Below are 24001 nucleotides of genomic sequence, written 5' to 3'. Positions count from 1 at the left end.
ATTTTATATTTTGTGAACGGCGGATTGATATTCGTGTTGTGAAGTTTTGGCGGGAGAAAGTGCGAGAGTTTTTTTTCAGTGTGAATTACCGATTATGTTTACACTGAGATCATTCGATAAATCACTGCTATCTATATAATAAAAGCTTTATCGGACAAATATGCCATGATTGGTTTTATTTTTTTCATAATATAGATGAAGTATAATATCCAGGGGATTCAACTTTTTGTTAACTATGGGCTTAAATTTACACAGATTATGGATCAGGAGGATTTTATTCTCTGAACTTATATTATTTTGACTTGTTTTAAGCTTTTGTTCTCAGATACCGTTCACCGTGCCATAGTTTTCCTTTTCACTGTCGTCTGCCCCGGACGTGATATTTCACTCGGCAAGTGTTTCTAAAAAAGCGGAGGACGCTTACACACAGGTACACCTCGTTCATGCTCCCGTATTTTAGTTGAGTACGGGTCGCCCATCAACTTTTGTCTCTTTGTGGGTGTCTATGTTTTCATATTTTGTGTGTGTCTATTTTGCCTGTCTAGCCTTTATCCTTCGATCCTTTTGATTTCCGTACAAATATCTTCATTACCTTAAGTAGGCTAATCAAAGTAGGCTACATCAAAGCCCTCGTGTCTTTGTTTTTTTTTAAAAATTCACGGTCTTCTCTTGGGGTGGTTTTTACCTTCCACTTTCGATATGATTTATTTTTTATTCATAAATTTGTTAAATAAAGTTGTTTTTTTTTTAGAATTACGGAGCTGGAAGTACCCACACCTTATTTCAACAGAGCTAATCTTACAGCAAACCAAACATGTCCAACAACTGTACGACCAATCAGAACTGATTTTGAGATTACGATTTATTCACTTTGACCCTTTTCGGTTTTTTTTTTTGTTTTTTTGCAATATTTTTGTAGTAGTTTATATGCTCATTATTGTGTGTTAAAACATTTCATTATTGATATTGTAACATTTTATATAACACTTCCATGTTTTATCATGTTTTATTCTATGTCCTTTTTATCAAAAAGAGGGTTTTGTATTAAGGTTCAGATTTTTACAAATTTTATGCATTTTTTCAATGCAGATTTATACATGGCATTGTGGTGCTATTTTTAAGCCAGTTAAGAAGTCGATGTGGTACAAGAAGTGTTACGAATTATTTCAAAGCATATAACATTTGGGAACGCTGCTTTATAAAATTAGTTCAATTATATTATTTTACTTTAATTTGTGACAGTCATTGGAATTTTTATCAACTTAACTATTTATCATTTTTTGGTCAATTTCTATCGGATTTCAAAATACCCTGTACGTAATAATTCATTTCTTGTTCATTACAAAATATCACACTTAGAAGTTAGTTGATCCCGTATTGTGTACTTTCTTTCGATAATATAGATAGGTTGTGTATTTTCTGCATGCTTGGTATTTTTTATAATTAAATATTTTAAAACAAGTCCTTATAATGTTGTTTTCACAGACGGGCATTTTTGTACCTATAATACACATGTCTTCCAAAGTAAAGTCGTCTCCGGTTAAATAACAAGGGATATATATTCTTGTTTCAAAAAGGTGCATGTAATACCGGTAATCAGTCTAGCCCAGTTGCAAAAAAGGTGAAACATAAGATAATCATGTTCAATTTGGGTTGAATAAAAAATTAGCAAAGTTGTACGGATTGGTTTAAACACACCACTAAGTCATGGACTGTAAAGTCTGTACTTTCTGAAATATCAAATCCAATGTACACAACGTTGTTAGAACAAAACTTGCCTCAGTTTGAATGATTTCGATCCAGTTTACTTCAAATAGTCAACGATGTGTAGATCGAAATTTGCGAGTGCTTGCCATAGTTAATTGAGAATTTTTTATCAAAGTACTCGTGTACTGAATCAATTTACATCAATCGTTGGAATTTTTACGCCTCAAATAATCGTCAAATTGTAAAAATAGGGTGTAAAAGTAAAGTTCGAAGATCGAATTCAAATGTATATAAACACAAGCTCATTGTTGTAAATGGTTAATATTATAAATATTGTTTTTATTTATTTTTAAATTAATCATTCTGTTTACAAAGGACATTAAAAAAATGCACAGTGTCCCACCAAAATTCACGACGCGTCAGTTTGTGTAATATTCAGGATTTATGTCTGTTTACATGGAACACCTTGATGAATGAACACAAAACTCTTCGACATACTGCATACTTGAACTACACGGTGTAATACCACTGTGTCATATCTCCATTACTTTCTATGTTAAATTCAGCAAATTTTACATCAGCACCGATACTTTATCTTAATTCTCATAAAAATATCAACATAAAATGTACCTTATGTGCCTTCTAAGAAAGAACCGTAAAGTGTAAGTAGCCAGGTTCAGAAATCACTACTTTCGTTTTGAAATATAGCCATATCAAGTGCATAGAGCTTTTGTTCAGAATTATTTTATCCTACACTTAGAAAAGGAACTGAAGTTTTTAGACTACTGCTGATTTATTCGGCTTTCAGGTGATACTAGGTTTTTATTCCTCTACTTAACTATGAGATTGGTAAGGTGCAATAGAACTACATGTCATTCCGAAATACTTTCTTATATCTGCAGGCGACTGGTTCCCGAAACAGTGGTATTACACCAATAACTACTAGTTGGCCTTTCCAATTCGTAAATTTTCAATTTATCGACATCCTGGTTGGTTTGTTTATCCGGGTAAATGGACAGAAATAAACAGGCACCACTGATGAGAGATTAGATGTCAACTACTTTTAATAAATCATTGTCAATACAAACCAAATTAATCAGCATATTTAGTTCGCAGTAAATGTTATTTATTGGGTTTGTTTATTGGTGTAAATAACATCTAATTAAATATGACGCATTAGAAATACCTATAAAGTGGACCTAGCTCTCTGCATTTGAACCTTAATGGGGTATGTCAATCGGACTATTTTCCTATGGTAGTGCAAGATATTTGCAGATGCTAACAGGCTTCACAAAACTAAAGGCTCTGGCGACTTGGATCTAAATTGATAAAAAAAAGTCAATAACTGAAAAGCCTTTGGTTATCTAGTAAAACAGGATTATCAAGTTAATGATACGTGTCTTTTATAAACTATTCAAGCAATGAACAAATTATCGTTGGGTGCCCAGGCTACATATGTAGGTCTATAAAAACTTCGTTGGCGAAACGGTAGAAATCGGCAGAAACTAAGTTTATAAATCTTAATTGTAAGCTGGCGACAAGAAGTACACTAAAAAGACAACACTTGACAATAAAGTGTATATAAGAAGAGACTGTATGAACCCAGCTTAAAACCAAGATGAAGTCAGAAATCGTAAGTGTAAAGCTCTGACGTCATAAAAGATGAAAATATTGAAACTTCCTTAATTACGACAAACACTAGATCGTATACAAACGTTTAGTGATTTTCGAAACAATTTCCTGTCCGCCTTTCCTATGAGACATGTAGCCCAATGTCTCAGCTTTATAATAGTACCAAGAAAATTGTGGCAAAATGAAAAAATGTACCCCTATTGTCTCAATTTTGGTATCATTCGATAGATAATTCAATTTTCGACATAGATAAATCACGAAAAAGTAATTTTCAAGAATGATTTTTTTAAAAATGTTAAAATTACTATCCCTAGAAAACTGGTCTCGGTATCAAACAGATTTCTCATTCACAGCATACTGACAACGCAGAACTCATATCTTAGGCATTCATAATTAAGTTAATGATGTACCTAACATATCTGGTCAATTCAGATGAGTTTCTTTTGGGGTGACAATTACTATAACTTTGGAAAAAGGGGAATTTTAAGAATTTCAGAATTTCTTATATATCACCCGTTATTTCGCTTTTCCAGAATACCATAGCTCAATCAAGCTTTTGGGTGATACAGTACAATAATATGATGTCTTATAGCTTCAAAATGAGCCCAAGTAATCAATATTTTAACTATTCTAAGTCAAGTTAGGTGAAAAAATTGCCACCCCTACCCATGAAAAAAATGCATCAACATGAACCCAAATGTTAATAATTAATATATAAACGATGTAGAATAGACACGTTGGGTACTACAGTTTTATTTATCGATGTATCCAACATAGTTTCTCATTTCAGGAGCGTGTTTTTCAGTTTCAATGTGACAATAATGAGTTTTTCATAAAAAAAGGAATTTTTAGAATTTCATATTTTCTTCCATTTCACCAACAATTGGCATTTTTTCGAATACCGTACTTCAAATGAGCTTTCGTATATTCAAATACAATTGTATAGTGTCTTAGCTTTGTAATGAGCCCAAGCAATAAATAATAAACTTTTTCAAGTCCAATTAGGCGAAAAATTGCCACCCTTACCCATGATAAAAAATGCCTCAACATGAACCAAAATGTTAATTTTTAGCATATAATCGATGTAAAAAAAGACATGTTGGGTACTATTGTTCTAATTATCGATATATTCAACATATCTTCTCATTTCAGGCGAGTTATTTCCATTTTCAAGCTGACAATAATGAGTTTTGCATAAAAAGGGGAATTTTCAGATTTTAATATTTTCTTCCATTTCGCCTGTAATGGGCAATGTTTTTCAAGTGCCCTACTTCAAACAAGCTTTTGTATATTCAAACACATTTTAGTAGCATCTTACCTATCTAATGAGCCAAGGCACTACAAAATTAACGTATTCCAAAAAGAAAGAATGGTACCCCTACCCACTAAATTTTGTCCCCATGTGAAAGAAAATGATCGTTTATAGCATACACGGACTGTACGCAATGTCTGTCTGGCATTTATTATGGATATCTTGTATCAATCACATTTTCAAGCAAAATTATGCTTCTATTGCCCCGAAGACGACAAAATATTACAAAAAGGGAAAATTTAAGAATAAAACAGATGATCACGCATTTTAGCACGTAAATTGTATAGTTTTTAAATATCACAGTTTTTACATGATTTGATTTTGTTTGCTATCATTATTTTTATACATATCAGGTTTCAAAGAAGCAACTACGATGAATGATTGGCATTCATATATTCAACACCATTTTAAAAATGCTAATCTACCACATATGAATTCTAGGTTTATCACCAAAATTTTAGTGAGTATGAGGTACCATTCTTTCGCCTTTATGGCTCGGAATATGTTAAAGTATGCAATGCCTTGGCTCATTAGAAAGCTTAGATGCTACATAGATGTGTGTGTATATGCAAAATTTTGTATGATGTAGGGTGCTAGAAAAAAAATGCCAATTGAAATGGAAGAAAATATGAAAATCCGATAATTCCCAATTTCATGAAAAACTCATTATTGTCATATTGAAACTGAAAAAAATCGCACCTGAAATGAGCAGGTGTTTTGAATACATTATAATTAAAATACTAGAACACAACATGTCTATTGTACACCATTTACATGCCAAAATATAACATTTTAGTTCATGTTGAGGCATTTGTATCATGGGTAGGGGTGGCAATTTTCCACCTATTTGGACTTGGAAAAGTTCAAATATTTATTACTTGGGCTCGTTAGAAAGCTAAGACACTATATAATTGTATTTGAATGTACAAAATCTTGTTTGAAGTACGGTATTTGAAAGAAAATTCCAATTATAGGTGAAACTGAAGAAAATATGAAATTCCAAAAATCCCACTTTTTATGAAAAACTCATTATTGTCACATTAAAACTGAAAAATACGCCCCTGAAATGAGCAAATATATTGAATACATCAATAATGAAAACAATAGTACCCGACATGTCTATTGTATACCGGTTATATGCCAAAAATTATCATTTTAGTGTATGTTGAGGCATGTTTCATCATGGGTAGGGGTGGCAATTTTTCACCTAACTTGACTCGAAAATGTTCAAATATTTGTTACTTGGGCTCGTTTTGAAGCTAAGACATTATATTAAAGAACCGTATTACACAAAAGCTTTTTTTAAACTACAGCATTCTGAAAAAAGACAATGTTGTCTGATATAGTAGAAAATTCTAAAGTTCTGAAAATTCCCATTTTTTCGATCTTATAGTAATTTCACCCCAAAAGGAAAAGCGCCTGGATTGATCATATATGTTAGGTACATTATTATCTTAATTATGGATGCCTAAAATATGAGTTCTACAATGTCAGTATGCTGTGAATGAGAATTCTGTTTGAGAACCAGTTTTCTAGGGGTAGGGGTAATATTTAAAAAAATTTTTTTAATCCTTTCTTGGAAATTAGTTTCTCGTGGTTCATTTATGTAGGAAATTAAAATATCTATCGAATGATATCAATTTTGAGACGTTTTATTTAGGTAATAACTTGTAGAGTCGAATTTTTGTGACTTTTGACAGAAAAATAGAAAATCTGATTATTCGCATTTTTTGATAAATTCTGACTACGAAAATCGCCAAAATTCATCAAAAGAACCCCAGAAGTATAAAATGTAATAATACTAAACAGAAAATACCAAAAAGCTATTTTTTCATGGGAGCATAAATACTCTAGGGGTTTCGACATTGAAAAATATGTCAATTCAAGCGATTTTTCGGCGGGTTAGTGGTACATTTTTTTTTCATTTTACCACAAAACCCTAAGTGTTACAGCATTATTTTTTATTCCATTGTAAAGCTGAGACATTGGGCTTTACGATGATACCCAAGTGTATTTAGTTTTCGCACATATTTCATCCCAGGAAGGCTAAGACGCTCAAACAATTAAGTCACAAAAATCTTGGCTATTTGACCCAGTAGGATACAAATATAGGCTTATACCAAAAAAGAATCTAAGAATATTCTTTGGCGATAAATTGATTCGGTAATGGGAGGTATAAAGATACCTACAAATCACTATGAAGTTGATGAATGGGGGGAGGGTGCACGGTGGACCCTCCCAGCCCATAGACTATAAATTATTAATGAATTGTACCGCAATATACTAAGTGCAATCATTATTAACCAATGCACTTCGAATTTCTTCAAATTATTTTCAAGTCACAGGAGAGGCCGCTGAGGCGGTGTATTATCATTTTTTCTTTTTTTTTTTTTGGTTGTTCTTTTTTTTTTTTTTTTTTTTTTTTCTTTATTTCTTTTTAGCTCACCTGGCCGCCATGTGATCTATTGCCATCACTTGGCGTCCGTCGTCGTTGACAAGGGTCTACAGTCCTACCACAACACTTGTTACTCCCGTAGTGGTATTAATTCAATGTGGATCCTGAAAAATTCGAAAGATCTTTTGGAGACAATCAGTTCCGTTAACAAGGGTCTACAGTCCTACCACAACACTTGTTACTCCCGTAGTGGTATTAATTCAATGTAGATCCTGAAAAATTCGAAAGATCTTTTGGAGACAATCAGTTCAAGACTATTATCTGAATATAATAGCATTAGAACCTATGATTTTTCAACACTGTATACTTCTATTCCTCATACTCAGTTAAAATCCCGACTTAAAAACATTATACATCGTTGTTTTTTCCCAAAAAGATGGTACACCTAGATACAAATGTATAGTTCTTGGTAGAGATTCCTCATACTTTGTAAGACATAATTCCAAATCATCTTCCAAATATACAGAGGAAGATGTTTACAAAATGCTGGAATTTTTAATTGACAACATATTTGTCCAGTGTGGTGGACGTGTTTTTCAACAAACGGTCGGCATTCCAATGGGAACAAATTGTGCTCCTTTACTTGCTGACCTATTCTTTCACTCTTATGAGGCTGACTTTATAGCTGATCTGATCAGGAAGAAAGAATATCGTTTGGCTAGATCCTTCAATCTCAGTTTCCGCTATATAGTTGACGTATTATCTTTAAACAATCCTAATTTCGGGGATTTGATACATCGCATCTACCCAAAAGAACTTGAGATAAAGGATACTACAGACACTGTGACGTCAGCCTCATATCTTGACCTACACTTAAAAATTGATGGTAAAGGAAAACTATTGACCAAACTTTACGACAAACGTGATGACTTTTCATTCAGAATTGTCAACTTTCCTTTCTTCTGTGGCAACATCCCTTCGGCTCCTGCGTATGGAGTGTTCATATCACAACTCATACGTTATGCCAGAGCTTGCCGAAGCTACGCAGACTTTTTGTATCGCGCTAGAACTCTAACAAATAGGCTTCTGGAACAGAGTTATGTTGCTACAAGATTGAAGTCATCACTACAGAAGTTTTATGGCCGTTATCGTGAACTCGTGGATCGTTATGGTGTATCCATCAGCACCATGAAAACTGATTTATTCAACGGGTCATAGTTTTCCTTCCCTCGTTTGTCTACCCCGGACTTGACCTTTTATGAGCAACTCGGCGGGTGTTTCTAGAAAAGCAGAGGACGCTTACCCTACCGGTGCACCTGGTCCATGCTCCCAGTTTTTTAGTGGAGTCCGAGTTGCTCATTTACTTTTGTTACTTTGTATGTATGATTTTAGTTACTTTATGTTCTTTGTTGTGTCTGTTTTCCATGTCTGGTCTTTGTCCCTGGATTACATTCTTTTGATTACCGCTATAACCTTGGTTCCCTTGATTACTCTTTCAAACATCTTATCCTCTGAAACTACTGTATGGATTTGAATGAAACTTAAGATGGTTGTTCCTTAAAGTATCCTGCACAAAATGACGGTTTGCATTTTTGATCTGTTAAAAACATGGCCATTGTTACTAAAAATAGAACTTAGGGGGTCAGACAGCAGTTTTTTGCATATATCTCCAAAACATTTAGGTTGAACCAAATTCTGACGGCATAAAAGTATTAAGCATAATGAGATCTATCTGTGGTCAAAATTTGGTAAAAATCTGTTGACCCATGTTGGAGTTATTGCCCTTTTTGGGCGTTTTTTGCTGTTTTTAATGTTATAATTTTTTTTAAAATCTTCTCCTCAGAAACTACTGTACAGAATTCAATGAAAGTTGGTATTTTTGTTTTATAGAGTATTCTTAACACAATGGCCGTTTGGATTTTTGAAAAAAAACATGGCCGCTGTTACTAAAAAATAGAACATGGGGTCAAACAGCAGATTTTTGCATATATCTCCAAAACGGTTAGTTTTAACCAAATTCTGACGGAGTAAAAGTATTCAGCGTGACAAGATCTATCTGTGATTAGATTTTGGTGAAAATCTGTTGACCCATGTTGGAGTTATTGCCCTTTTTTGGACTTTTTTTTTTGCTGTTCTTGGTGTTTTACTTTAAAAAATCTTCTCCTCAGAAACTATTCTGCAAAATTCAATGAAATTATTGACATTTTTTTTTTTTTTTTGGGGGGGGGTATCCTTAACGAAATGACGGATTTTGAACGCTAAAAAAACATGGCTGCCGTTTCTAAAAATAGAACAATGGGGTCAGACAGCAGATTTATGCATACATCTCCAAATCCGTCCGTTAGATTTAGCCAATAGCTTTCAATTGCTAAAATGATCATTATTATAATATAAGGCTTACAAAAGACTCCAATGAATCAAAATTGTCTGACAACTCCTTGTTAGAGTTATTGCCCTTGAAAGGCAAAAATTTAACCAGGTGAGCGTTCCAGGCTCCTGAGAGCCTCTTGTTTTTCTTCTTTGTTTTCTTTGTATTGTTTCGTTTTTTGAGATGTTCAGCTTCAGCTCTAGCTGACGATATTGTATGCATATTTACTACCCGAAATGGTTTGCTATGTGTTGGATAAATGTGAACAATACTCTAGGCAATGGCGTTTTGAGTTCAACGGGAAAAATCATGCATGGTACAATTTTACAAATCTGGAAAGAACGCAGACTTGGTGTAGTCAATAAGCGGAGAACAAAATGTGTTATCTGAATCATATAATTATCTTTGAATAGAACTCAATGGTAAATTTTCCTCGATTCAGAGAACTTCAAATGAATGTAGAAAGGGGCGATATACATACTTCAGTGTAACGAATATTAGAAATAAATGTTCAAATCCCTTAGCTTTAAACATATTATACCAATCAATGGTACTTCCACAACTTTATTATACGTTTGTGAAGTCTGAAATGATATAAGAATTTAGGTAAAGAACATGTTGAATACACTGCAACATTTTGTGATAAAAACCCTCAACGTCTTAGTTCTAATACACGGTCCGATATTTATAAGAGCGGGACTGAAAAATATTATCTCTGAAACTGACAGGCGAAAATTACTCTATTTCGGAAAACTATAGATTGTCAATACCTACTTAAGAAGGTTATGTTACAGAGACTCTATACATGTTTACCAGATTGTAACAATCGTTCTGAATAGCTGACATTATTAGTATACTGCAGAATTTTTTGACTTTATATTCATCAATTCATAACAGGTGGTTATTTTCTTGGTAAAATTGCCTGGAGATATATTGTGAACGATGCTATCAAATTGAAACATGAAATCGGATGAGAAAATCGTATTTCTTCAAATGGTGACTTTTGCAGATTTAGTGGAGTACACAATAGCATTTCTAAAGTAAAAAAGGTCATTTCGAAAAATAAAATAGAGTTACGAACAGCTCTCTCTGTGTAATAGCGACTGTACAGTTATTACTGAACAGACATGTCAGTTATGTGGCAGACCGTTCTATACACGACCTAAAGGTACACGTGTTACCTGTCCGGGTATGCTGCGCCTCCAAAATATTACTAGAAAATTGTCCATTGAATTTATAAACGACGAAACATTTTTTCTGTACAAAGATTGGTAGAGAACCCAAATCTGATTTGAATGAAGATGACATTCTTAATTCAGTTTCAACACTTGTCCACCTGACACGATCAGCGGCAGCATACAATATGTACTATCGCCAGATACTGTTTTCATCGTTTAGATAATTAATACTGATTAACTATAATTAATCATTAATATCATATTTGATATGACCATACGATTTACTTTTTCTTATTACGTATATATACTAATATTGTTATACAATAATATTCAATACGTTAAATCTCTTTCTTGGCGGAAATAAAGAATGAGTGAATGAATGACAAATCATTTTAACAAAATGTCTTCTTCCACAGTTGGCTGTATTTTGTCGTTTCTTATTACAATTTACCGATATACGGTTCAGTCAATTGATAATTGGTCTGACAGGTATCATCATGTATGTATCTATATTATTTCTTTGGTCTTTGTTGGTGTTTGAAGGCTTTTATATACGAATAAAAGATGCCTATCAAAATGCATTACCATTTGCGATTATATAGAGTATTGTGTATTTTAATTTCCATAAACATTTTTTTTTTCAGAAAATACAAAACGCACATTTCGTCATGATTGTTCCATGATAGTGTTTTCTTATAAGTGAACGCATCGTAATAAATTATTGTTTTTACACTTTTAATATGTCATTTGAAACCTCCGTCTGTTGTCACCAAATAAACCAATGCGTCCTTTGAAACCTTGGTCGGTTGTCACCATTTAAATCAAGGCGTCCTTTAAAACCTCGGTTGGTTGTCACCATATAAATCAAGTTATGCATTCTATTTAATAAAATTTCATCTACAAACAATTTATTGCGTATAATTATATTGTGTGTGAAATGGGTCACAATGACGTCCCGACTAATCGTCCTTTTAAAAGTCCTTCAAACTCTTTAATCATATTATTTCCATTTGGTACTGTGTATAAAGTTCTAGCTCTGTGTGTAAGGGCATGTTTTAACCGTAAAAATGCAAATGTGACAACTATAGGGCCAAAATATGATTTCATAGAACACTTAATCTATTCTTAATAACATTATCTAGAGTAGTGACCGGTAGTCCCAGTTTAATAATATTTTTTTTTCTGTAAATAGACATATTAAGAGAAATGCAAATTCTAAAAGCTATGTTGATATGGTACCTTACAATCCAAAAAGAGTGAAATGGGATGCACCTGGTGGTCTCTTGTCTTCAGCTTTCGTTTATAGAAAAGTCACAATAACATTGTAAACAAGGTATAAGGTAAACCAAGGTATAAGGTAAACCAAGGAATAAGGTAAACCAAGCGGAGTATGGTTTTTCATTAAGTAAAGAAAATAAAAATTGCCAATTATATATAAAGAAACAAGAAAAAGTAATGCCTCCGCCACATGGACACATTCGTTATATCAAATCAAAAGTATATAGAAACAAGACAAAGTGATACCCCCGCCGCATGGACACATTCGTATATCAAATCAAAGTGTATAGAAACAAGACAAAGTGATATCCCAGCCACGTGGACACATTCGTTATATCAAAACAAAGTATATAGTAACAAGACAAAGTGATACCACCGCCACATGGACACATTCGTTATATCAAATCAAAGTATATAGAAACAAGACAAAGTGATACCCCTGCCACGTGGACACATTCGTTATATCAAATCAAAGTATATAGAAACAGGACAAAGTGATACCCCCGCGGCATGGACACATTCGTTATATCAAATCAAAGTAGATAGAAACAAGACAGTGATACCCCCGCCGCATGGACACATTCGTTATATCAAAACAAAGTATATAGAAACAAGACAAAGTGATACCCCCGCCACGTGGACACATTCGTTATATCAAATCAAAGTATATAGAAACAAGACAAAGTGATACCCCGCCACGTGGACACATTCGTTATATCAAATCAAAGTATATAAAAACAAGACAAAGTGATACCCCGCCGCATGGACACATTCGATATATCAAATCAAAGTATATAGAAACAAGACAAAGTGATACCTCCGCCGCATGGACACATTCGTTATATCAAATCAAAGTATATAGAAACAAGACAAAGTGATACCCCTGCCGCATGGACACATTCGTTATATCAAAACAAAGTATATAGAAACAAGTCAAAGTGATACCCCCATCGCATGGACACATTCGTTATATCAAATCAAAGTATATAGAAACAAGACAAATTGATACCCCGCCGCATGGACACATTCGTTATATCAAATCAAAGTATATAGAAACAAGACAAAGTGATACCCCTGCCACGTGGACACATTCGTTATATCAAATCAAAGTATATAGAAACAGGACAAAGTGATACTCCCGCCGCATGGACACATTCGTTATATCAAATCAAAGTAGATAGAAACAAGACAAAGTGATACCCCTGCCACGTGGACACATTCGTTATATCAAATCAAAGTATATAGAAACAGGACAAAGTGATACCCCCGCCGCATGGACACATTCGTTATATCAAATCAATCTAAGTATAATTACCGTAGAAACATCTTAGTGTCTATGACACATAAGTGAAGCCCCTACCCCCTCCAAATCCCCACACGAAAGATTTGTCTTTTGGCACTTAGGCAACACAATAAATAATCATCTGATCAATGAGTACTAAGCTGCTAAGTATGTGAACGACGGAGTACACAGTTATGTAGATGAAAATATTTATACTTACAAAATATGATTGATTTCATAATGCTGATTTGGATGCAATATCAACTCGAAAAATGTTTACATATCACTCAAGTTGAAAGTGATTGTCATTCTTCAACAAAAAATAAAGGGATCTTACCACTATTTAGATATATACTACCGACAACTGCATTCTATTTTAACAAGCGTTTTGTGTTGCATGTATTCTGCGAAAAACTGGAAAACACCGCCCTGTTCATGAATAAATATATTACTCAGGAAAGAAAAATATGAGTCTAAAAAATTTAAAGGCGCTTCCACTACAGATAAACCCCACAATTTAATTGGTAACACAATTGTACAAAAAATTGGAGAATAGCCAACCTTTTTTATTAATACATTTCCGTATTTTTATTTACATATTATCTCGCAAACAAAACAAACAATAAATGGATTTTTTTTTCAAGTAACCACTATGTATATATGCGCTAGCTTTCAAAAAAGTTTCAGTTGAATAATATTGCTGCTTGCAAACGTTTTTGAGTTATGCGAAAACTGGAAAACACCACTCATTTTTATGAGTAAATTTCCACAACTCGAAAACGAAAAATTCATATTTTTCAAGATATTAAAGGAAGCTTTCTACTAAGGTACGTTATATATGCGCTTTTCCAAAGTATCAACCGAGTTTGTACGTGGACTTTATATTACACCTGCAATGAGTACAACATATAATACAATAAAAAATTGGCCCTGATGCAAGTTTGCATTAGCAAAGACCTGTAATTAAATTTATGTCCTAATTTCGGCGTAAAATTTAGTGGACATGCATTTTGGCACCGGTTTCTACATGTACAGACCTGAAAATGATTAAAGGTCTATGTATGCTACATGAGTGTAAGTAAAGTAACAAAGTCAAAACAAAATCTGCATAGATTCTTTACAATTGAGCGGAGACAGTGGATCCATACAACAGAGTGAACGCGTTTTTGAGTAATCAGTCTAGTGGAACTAAGTGTGGGTTTCGCGTTTTGAGTAGGGCTTTTCGGTTACGAGGGACATTTCGGCAAACAACAAGTTAAAAACTCTATACATGTACAAAGTTTAGGTAGATTGTGCTTATTTTGTCAACATTATGATTTCCTTTCATTATACTCAAATCTCGATGCAAAAGTCTTTTCATATGATGTAGATGAAAATTCTAAAATTAATCCAATTAACTAATTATTTGCCCGTTCGCTTGATGTTCAGCGATGTGTCAGTTTTAAGTTTTACTTTTTTATGGTTTATTCCTGTTTGCAAATACATGTGAAAAGTTTTCTTTTATATTTAATATTTTATTGACGAGCTTCATGTTTTTAAATTTTCATGTTCTATACAAATTTTATCTATTATCGGTGTGCATTTTTGAAAAAAAAATCAAATGCTCAAATCACAATCGTGAAGTGCTCCTAATATAGGAAGATGTTTATGATACGGAAGGGAAGTAGGAGGTATCTTGTGAAAACTTGCAGAGTGGACAAAGGTATGAAAAGTAAAGTAATTCACGAGAACCTGCGGTAAAACAAAAAATCCTTTGAAAATCCCGCATTTTTATTCGCTCGAGTTATCCTTCCTGAATGCCAACCGGAAATTGAAAATACCCCACAAATAAACATGGCGAAAAATATTGTGGGTGTCTTCAGATAAATCAAATCAGCTGTTTGCTGTCACTGGAAAGAAATATTTATAATATGGTAAGATTTTACGGGAAAAATCAAGGTTGTATTGTTTTATATTCCTGACTTTAGGCGATAATTGACAAGGTAGTATAGCTCGAGAGATGCAGAAAGTGTTGCACCTGCAACTGCGAATTTCAACTGTCAAAGAATAACAGCGTCACAGATAATAAGAACTTAAGATAAATATGAGCTAAATGAAAGTTTCATACTTGTAGCACAAAATTGTCAGTTGGTTCAAGGGCTGCTGCTGCTGAAGCCATTTTAAGGACAACATGCATTGTACTTAGTCTTATACTATAGTATACAGACTGAGATTGCACTGATGTCCAGTGCCAGTGGCAGATTTGCCAGACAAGTTAGGGAAGGAGACATCAGAGCTTGTGCCATATTAAAAACTTGGGATTTTTGTAGGAAGTCGAAATTCTGTAAATTCAAGGAAAAACAGTTTTTTATTGTTGCATGTACATGTTATCAGACCACACTATTGACATGTTTTTCACTCTGTTTGAAATTTGCACATTGTTTATTCTTACAAAATCATACAATATTTGACTATGTGATCTTGAACTTCACAAGTCTTAACTTTTCAAGAGCCAAGAAAGTAGTAAATTTTAGTCTATAAACGTGCATCAAAGTTTGTATGTTAAATCCTATGTATTGATATGGGAAAAGCTCTGATGTCCCATGGTTTAGTTTGTCTGGTAGATCAGCTGTTGGAAGTCAGAGCAACCTCGTACTATTAGTCTTAATGGCATTGTTCGGATTCTTGTGGTCATTAAATACATAAAATGTACATGTATAAGTGATCAGCTACTGATGGACTATTTCAATGAACAATTTATCTGTTGACGCATTTATAGATTAAAGGCAAACGAACTTGTAACTTTGTCGCTAGCACAAGACAAACTTCCATGGTTTTACCAGAGATATGTTTTATTTTACAAGTTGTTAATATGTGTACATGTACAGTTCCATATTATAAACTTTTGGGGTGGAAACTGTTGATAAATTATAATGAATTATTTTGTGCTTGTACATGTGTTCAATTTTTTGTTCAAGAGTGGAAGGTCCTGGACTTTTCCTAGATCAAAATCAATAGCCCACTTGAGGAAAACCAAGTCTTCACCTCAAACCTACATGTACATGTTTTACACTCTTCTAAACCCTCAATGTAACAAAACATGATGTTATACAATGCTTTTTAGACCACAGCTGTGGTAAAACTTTGATATACTTATGTACAATGTATACATGACCAGAAACAAAGACGTACATTTTGTATTTTGTATTTTTGTCTTATTTCTGATGCGATAGATACATGTACTTTTTACCCAATACTACAGAGGTTATAATAGAATTTTGCTCCATAACATTCACCAATTCTTGCAACACATGGGTTGTATTGTTAAAAAAATATGAAGAAACTAGTTCTATTAGAATCAAAATAAATCACCAAAAGACCATTTTATCATTTTTTATCAAGGACTGGCCTTTTATGCAGCATAAATGGCCAATGTGTAGTTAAACAATGATAGAATGGAGTTTCTGTGGTTTATTTCTTAGTATTTCTTCAATTCAGAAATAAACAGTTATATGTATCTTCAGTCTTCAATTAAAGTCATGTTAGTAAGGATATTGTCTGTAAAAATTGCAATACGAATCTTATTGTGGCAGAGTGAAATTGTTACACTCCTAGCGTAAGTGATGACCTGGAATAATCTACCGATCGAGTCAATGAACAGTAGTCTGAAGCCCAATGCTTCTCAAAATGGAGATGGGTCTTTAAAATTAACTGCTACAGACCAGGAGTCACTCAAAAAAAATTCTGAATAATGTATTTCAGGCCTGTGAACTGGAAAGTTAGTTGTGAAGACTGCATAAATGTACATGTACTTGAATACGTCATTGTTGCATGTTAGCTATAAGTTGTTCTCACATATAGTGTATTCAAATAGAATTTTCACTATTAACTCTACTAGGTAAGTAAGTACACGTACATGTACAATGTACATGTACATTTTCAATTGATCCGGACTCTCCCCAATCACCTCCATTATTGTCTTCTTTTCAACATACAAATGTAGAATATTACATGTAAATGTAGTTCTTAAGGTCGGATTTTCATGATTAATTCATTATTGACTGTCAGTACATTGTTTAACTTATAGCAAGTCATGGAAGTAAGTGTGTGCCTTCTTAATAGGGTTATTACTTGATGGTAAAATCTTTATATTGAGATCAAATTTTCATATCTTTATTTTGTGATTATTACATAAACCCAATATATTTTCTAAATAAAGTAGAATTTGAACTTAAGAAAACATAACTAGAAAACAAAAGATTTTTTTTTTTATAATATAACATGACCAATTGTCTAGATCTGTATACTGTTGCTGGAATCAAAGATTGGTCATTTGACAAGAGCTGAATATTAGAGTCTTGTTCTGCTGTTTACTTGGTTACAGACAAACAGCAGCAGACATTGACTAATCTGTCAGTTTGTTTTTAAACAATTCAGGATCATCTGATAGACAAACAGCAGCAGACATTGACTTATCTGTCAGTTTGTTTTTAAACAATTCAGGATCATCTGGTTCTATAGAAACTTTTTTTTAACAATCCAGGATCATCTGATTCTACAGCTCTTGTATATATAATATACACCTTTATTTATAAAAGGAAAGAAACATATTTGATACATAATGTAATTGAAACAGATCTGATAGAAGCATGCCCCTTTTTCAAGGGAAAGAAATGTATGTATATAGTAAATGGGTTTTATCATAGCTGGAAATTTCAATTTTTAATTGTAGGAACAGTGGCACTGAGGCACATCAGGGAAACTGAGAATGTTAAACTAACACAGAGGTTACTGTATACAGTTGTTACCATGGCAACAGAGAAGCAATCGTTTAAGGATAGGACTATCAAAAAGTTACTCAGCGGTACTAGGTATAGACACTAAGTGTATTAACAACTTTGAAAATCTTCTCTGAAACCATGTGACAAAATTTAATGAAAGTTGACATTTTTTAACTGATTTTTACATTGTAGGTGTGTTTAATTGTGTAATATTTTTTCTGTAGTGGCCTGATTTTAAAGGATGAGGGGACGCTGAAGTACTTTAACCCTGCCTCATTTTTTGCACCTGTCCCAAGTCAGGAATATCAGGCCTCTGTATGTCGTTTCATTCTCACCTTTTATTTTTTTCTATGTTACTTCTTTTAAGTACATGTATATAGGGACAAGTTTGTGTATAATGATGTTTTGGGCCAGCCACAGCCTGTCCTATAGTATAAGGGTTTTCTCATCGTTCATTGAAGACATATTTGTGTGCCCTTGGGCTGAAAATTTCACTCCAATGGGGTTGTTGTCTCTTTGACATACATGTTTTCACTGTACTTATTTTGGTTATATAACTGTTGGGAACTTCCAAGTATTTCCATACCAGATTACTTCTCTTGTTCGATTCTTTATCTTGATTTTAGTTTTCAACATTGAACGCTTTTGATTTGAGTTTCACTGCATTTATCAGATGATTATAAAGCATTATAATGGTAAACATTATGAACAGTTATCATGTAAAAAATGTGATTGTACCTATGATGCATTTCTTCATCCTATTTCTTGACCTGTTGAAACCATTTGATTGAGGTAATTGTTTGCTCTTTCCTTTACCCAATATCAGCTGTTACTTCTAGTAACAGATTAGTTGACATATATTTATTTCTAGAACTGATAAGGTTTGATTGAAAATTTTAAGATCTACATGTATTTGTTCTGTGGTGTTATCAAGACCATGTGAGAATAAGAAGAGACAGGTGAATATCAATATACAACATGAAGTATTTTGTAGAAGTATCTATCATCAAAATGCATTGACCACATCAAGAAAACATTCTTGACACAAAAAATAGAGATACATGTAGGCTGATAAAGAGAGATAAGTTCTGTTTGAAGAGGAGATAAATATGACAGGAAGAAGATAACGTAAAGACAGATAGTTTTTGGACTGGTTAAGAGAAAAAATATATTTGGAGATATTTTTCTAATGCTTTAATTTTTGCTATCCTGAATCTGCACAATAAAATGTATATAATTTTTTTCTGATGCACATTGAGTGTCTTCCAGATGGAAAGGTCACAAAATATTCTGGAGTACACTGTATCACTGTTACTATGGAACACAATGTGGTTCTTACATTGATCTGTTCTTGTGTTCAGTAACTATTCCTGGTTCTTGCATAGATCTGTTATTGTGTTCAATAACTCTGCCTGGTTCTTAAATTGATCTGTTCTTATGATCAATAACCCTTCCTGGTTCTTACATTGATCTGTTATTGTGATCAATAACTCTGCCTGGTTCTTACTTTGATCTGTTCTTGTGATCAATAACTCAGCCTGGTTCTTACATTGATCTGTTCTTGTGATCAGTAACTATTCCTGGTTCTTACATTGATCTATTCTTGTGATCAGTAACTCTGCTTGGTTCTTACATTGATCTATTCTTGTAATCAGTAACTCTGCCTGGTTTACATTGATCTGTTCTTGTGATCAATAACTCTGCCTGGTTCTTACTTTGATCTGTTCTTGTGTTCAGTAACTATTCCTGGTTCTTGCATAGATCTGTTATTGTGTTCAATAACTCTGCCTGGTTCTTAAATTGATCTGTTCTTATGATCAATAACTCTTCCTGGTTCTTACTTTGATCTGTTCTTGTGATCAATAATGCTGCCTGGTTCTTACTTTGATCTGTTCTTGTGTTCAGTAACTATTCCTGGTTCTTGCATAGATCTGTTATTGTGTTCAATAACTCTGCCTGGTTCTTAAATTGATCTGTTCTTATGATCAATAACTCTTCCTGGTTCTTACATTGATCTGTTATTGTGATCAATAACTCTGCCTGGTTCTTACTTTGATCTGTTCTTGTGATCAATAACGCTGCCTGGTTCTTACTTTGATCTGTTCTTGTGTTCAGTAACTATTCCTGGTTCTTACTTTGATCTGTTCTTGTGATCAATAATGCTGCCTGGTTCTTACTTTGATCTGTTCTTGTAATCAGTAACTATTCCTGGTTCTTACATTGATCTGTTCTTGTGATCAGTAACTCTGCCTGGTTTACATTGATCTGTTCTTGTGATCAATAACTCAGCCTGGTTCTTACATTGATCTGTTCTTGTGATCAGTAACTATTCCTGGTTCTTACATTGATCTATTCTTGTGATCAGTAACTCTGCTTGGTTCTTACATTGATCTGTTCTTGTAATCAGTAACTCTGCCTGGTTTACATTGATCTGTTCTTGTGATCAGTAACTCTGCCTGGTTCTTACATTGATCTGTTCTAATGATCAATAACTCTGCCTGGTTCTTACATTGATCTGTTCTTTTGTTCAATAATTCAGACTTGTCCTTACATGAATTAGTACATATGATCTGTTCTTACGATCCATAAATCTGTCTGAATGGATCTTACACAGGTCTGTTCTTTTGATCAAGAACTCGTTTGTTTTTACATGAGTCATTACTCACTATCTATTTGTACAATTAATGTTTGTTTGTTTGTTTGTTGGGGTTTAACGTCCGAGCAGCAATATTTCAGCTATATTCAGACGATGAACATGAAATTGATAAAAAAAGAACATGCAATGATGATGAAATGAAAAAGGGATGGAACACAAGGACAGTGGAGTCGACAAATTTTGATTGCCACTCGAAATAGGGAGAAGTGGGTAGGGTCGGGCAATTTAGCCTCCTGTGGCGGAGCCCTATGGTTCCTACTCCAGAAGAATACCACAGTAGGGTTCTTAACATGCGAGGAACGTGGCATCTTTCCCAACACGGTGTACCATTATGGTTTGCGGTCAGGTTTTCCGTATTATAGCCTGACAACCCCAGCACGTAACACGCCAGGGGTACCCCATTCCACCACCTGGGGCACACATCCCAGTTGCTCTGTGGGCAGAGCGCCCTAGCCCCCGGCTAGGGTTCTGAGCACTATTTAGTCGCCTTTTACGACAAGCTTAGCGCTGCTGCAGGGCTATTCTTTTGACACCCGGACCTGCACAGGGCATTTGTACAATTAATAATTCTATCTTGTCTGTACAATTAATAAATCTATCTTGTTCTTACATAGATCTGTTCTCATGTTGAACAACTCTCCTGGTTCTTACATGAATCATTGTATGGTTAATGAATCTACTTGGTTCTAAGCATGACTCTGTTTGTACATGTATGATCAGTAATTCTGTCCATTTTTTTTATCATACAATGAAGGTCTGTTTGTACAATCAATAACTCCACCTGCATGGTTCTAACAAGGAATTTTTTCTCAAGATCAATATGTGTACCTGTGCATCACTCTTATATATATCTGTACTTAAGATCAATAATTCTGCCTGGTTCTTACCTGAATTAGTATTTGTGATCTGTTTTTACATGTATGATTGATAATTCTGCCTGGTTCTTACATGAATCAGTATTTGTGTGTATGATTGGTTACTCTGCCTGGTTCTTAGATGGTTTTGTTCTTATGATCAATAAGTTGAATAACAATCATCTATTTTGTTTGAAATTTGGATCATAACTGATTCACAAACAAGTCTAGTAATCTGAAAGCTCTTTGTTTGAATAAAAGGAAAAATAAAGGAAAGTGAAACCACTTCAGTTTACACTCATTTTGTTCAAGGTTTGATAGAATATTAACAGATAGAAAACATTGATTCATCACTTTGTCAAAAACAATATTTTGAAAATAATAGGCACATATAATGTAATCTTGCAATGGATGTATTCATGTACTTAAAATGCATGTATATATGTTTTTAAAAATATCAGTTGATTCTTACTGATATGTCTTCCTCTAAATTGTTCATAAATACTTTCAAAATCAACAAGTCTGACCAAACATTTTGGTACAAATTATTATCTTCTCTCTAACAAATTAAAGAAAAATTACCACTTTTTTAAAATGTCTCTCACACAACATTCAGATATTAGGATGATTTTCGATTAGCTGTTTGATCATTGTGTGTTTTGACAAAGTTATTTACCTTTGAATTATTCACTTACAGTCCATATATTACCCTTTACCCTTTTTACAGATCATATATGCATATGTAAATTGTGTTTTTTATTCATTGATTGGTACATTGCACCAGGGCCTAATCTAGACATTCAGTCTAAGCGAAACTTTTTTTTTTACTGGTCATCGTTATGGAACCAACTGCAATTTTATCGGATTTGACCGAAGGTCCGATGAATTTCGTATAGACTGACATTACTGAGAAGGAGAAGTTTAAGTAAATTCTGTTTGAAAAATAACAATATTGACACTTTTGTCTATGTAAAACTTCTCCCCTCCCACAGTCTTCACTGTTAACTTTCTTAGGCAGAAGCCTTTCAGATTTATTAAGTTACAAAAATTGGAAGTCCGAATGATTTTTCAGTGGCCTGAAAAAAATTCCTAAATCATCTGAATCTATGTCTAGTAATTAGAAAATCATGTTATAATAAAATTACATAACAACAAATGTTCGTTCGGTTCAGACTATTTAGATATGTCTAAGAACCCAAAAATACACAGAACACTACAACACCCCAAAATTTTTGGGAGTCTGTCAGGCTTCCTAAGAACATAAATTTAGGGGCCCAAGGCAGATTTTAGGGGTCATGGCCAACAGGCCCCTGGCTAAATTCGAAGACTGTTCCCAAGACAAGAAGAAGTGAACACAAGGACATATGTCCCTATAGGCCCTGTTGTACAAGGTGGTTTTATACATTATACGTGTCTGATTCTTTCATGTGTTATGCTGAACTAAGTTACATGCACTTACATGCATGTACATGCTTTGATATGATTAAATTATGAGCAGGTGCATTTAATGATGTGCATTGTCATTATACAGTACACTGGCTGCTTCTTTACACTTTATTATCGTTTTTTTCTAAGTGTAAAATATAAAACTGTATATTGGTTGATAAAACATCATTACAACACATATTACTTTTCCTGTGACTTTTATATTGAGAGAATTTAATTGGTGATAATGTTAATTTTCTGTAAGATACATGTACATGAGAATATGGGTGAAAACCTAAAAAGTTACATGTACATGTATCTTATACATGTACATTTGATGTTTTAACACTGAAAACACTTGTTAAATTCCCTCTATCTGAAGTATAAGAAGATTTACCCCTCAATTGCATGAATGTAGAATCCTATAAAGGCTTTCATGAAATTCCATTAATTTTGATGTGCATGTACAAAAATCATTACAACAAAAACTATAGGAAATATTTCAGATTATAGTTGTAACAAATTTTATAATGCATGTGAATTGAGCATTCATCCTGACAAGGCCCTTGATTGATTATCCTTGTGAAAGAGATGATTGTTTCCTTTATAGAAGTTAAACACAATGATATCTATACTATACAGACTGGGTTAGAAATTTGTCAAATCAATTCATTAAAAGTAAATGGATTGCTTTTTACAAATACATCAAATAAGGTGACTTCTTGTGGCGATTTATGCCCTAAAATGTGTTTTTATGTAGGTGGTCTGTACACAAACCTTCACAGCGACTAATTTAAGGCGTGCAATGCTACATGTATCAATAGCATATTCTCTATAAGTAGTTAACTCAGGTCAAAATTGCCTTTCAAGAGTCGGTGTAAAATCTTCCACTTTTCCAAGGTTTCAGATCTAGATAAAGATATAAAAAAGGTCTTCAGTCAGAAATTTTTGTTTTTGATGTTGGACGAGTGTTAATTTGAGCACATTGAAATTAGTTAATTTCAGTTTTACTTGTCTTGGACATTTTTTCTCGAAAAACCATTGATAAGTCATTTAGCACTGTAAACTGGTAGATACATTTTTGTATTTTGACCATGCATAACACCTCTTTTGCAATGGTTGTATGATATGGTGAAATACATATAGAGTAAACT

General features: G+C 33.5%; 2 protein-coding genes and 1 long non-coding RNA gene across 7 annotated transcripts in view; 2 read left to right on the top strand and 1 right to left on the bottom strand.

Moving 5' to 3' along the window:
- Positions 1–1461, top strand: part of LOC148598966 (cell surface hyaluronidase-like) — a 41110-nt gene extending 39649 nt beyond the window's left edge. The window contains exon 24 of the mRNA XM_088561130.1: positions 752–1461. Within this exon, the coding sequence (XP_088417256.1) occupies positions 752–796 (45 nt within the window). The 3' untranslated portion in view covers positions 797–1461. The remainder of the gene's footprint in view (positions 1–751) is intronic.
- Positions 1462–14956: 13495 nt separating this feature from the next.
- Positions 14957–24001, top strand: part of LOC148598964 (nuclear receptor coactivator 7-like) — a 59211-nt gene continuing 50166 nt past the window's right edge. For all 5 annotated transcript variants that reach the window (XM_088559980.1, XM_088559979.1, XM_088559977.1 and 2 more), the window contains exons 1-2: positions 14957–15065; positions 17864–18002. In XM_088559980.1, coding sequence (XP_088416106.1) covers positions 17941–18002 — 62 coding nt within the window. In that variant the 5' untranslated portion in view covers positions 14957–15065; positions 17864–17940. The remainder of the gene's footprint in view (positions 15066–17863; positions 18003–24001) is intronic.
- LOC148598965 (uncharacterized) lies at positions 17291–18762 on the bottom strand. The gene is made up of 2 exons (XR_015918299.1): positions 18651–18762; positions 17291–17714 (listed from the first exon to the last, which is right to left on the bottom strand). It is a non-coding gene; the product is annotated as an uncharacterized LOC148598965 (long non-coding RNA).

Source organism: Perna viridis, chromosome 14, assembly GCF_037379345.1.
Source record: "Perna viridis isolate PV_CMFRI_1.1 ecotype Kerala chromosome 14, ASM3737934v1, whole genome shotgun sequence".
NCBI lineage: Eukaryota > Metazoa > Mollusca > Bivalvia > Mytilida > Mytilidae > Perna > Perna viridis.
The sequence above is the reverse complement of the archived record's forward strand: the minus strand, read 5'-3'. Positions and strand labels throughout refer to the sequence as shown.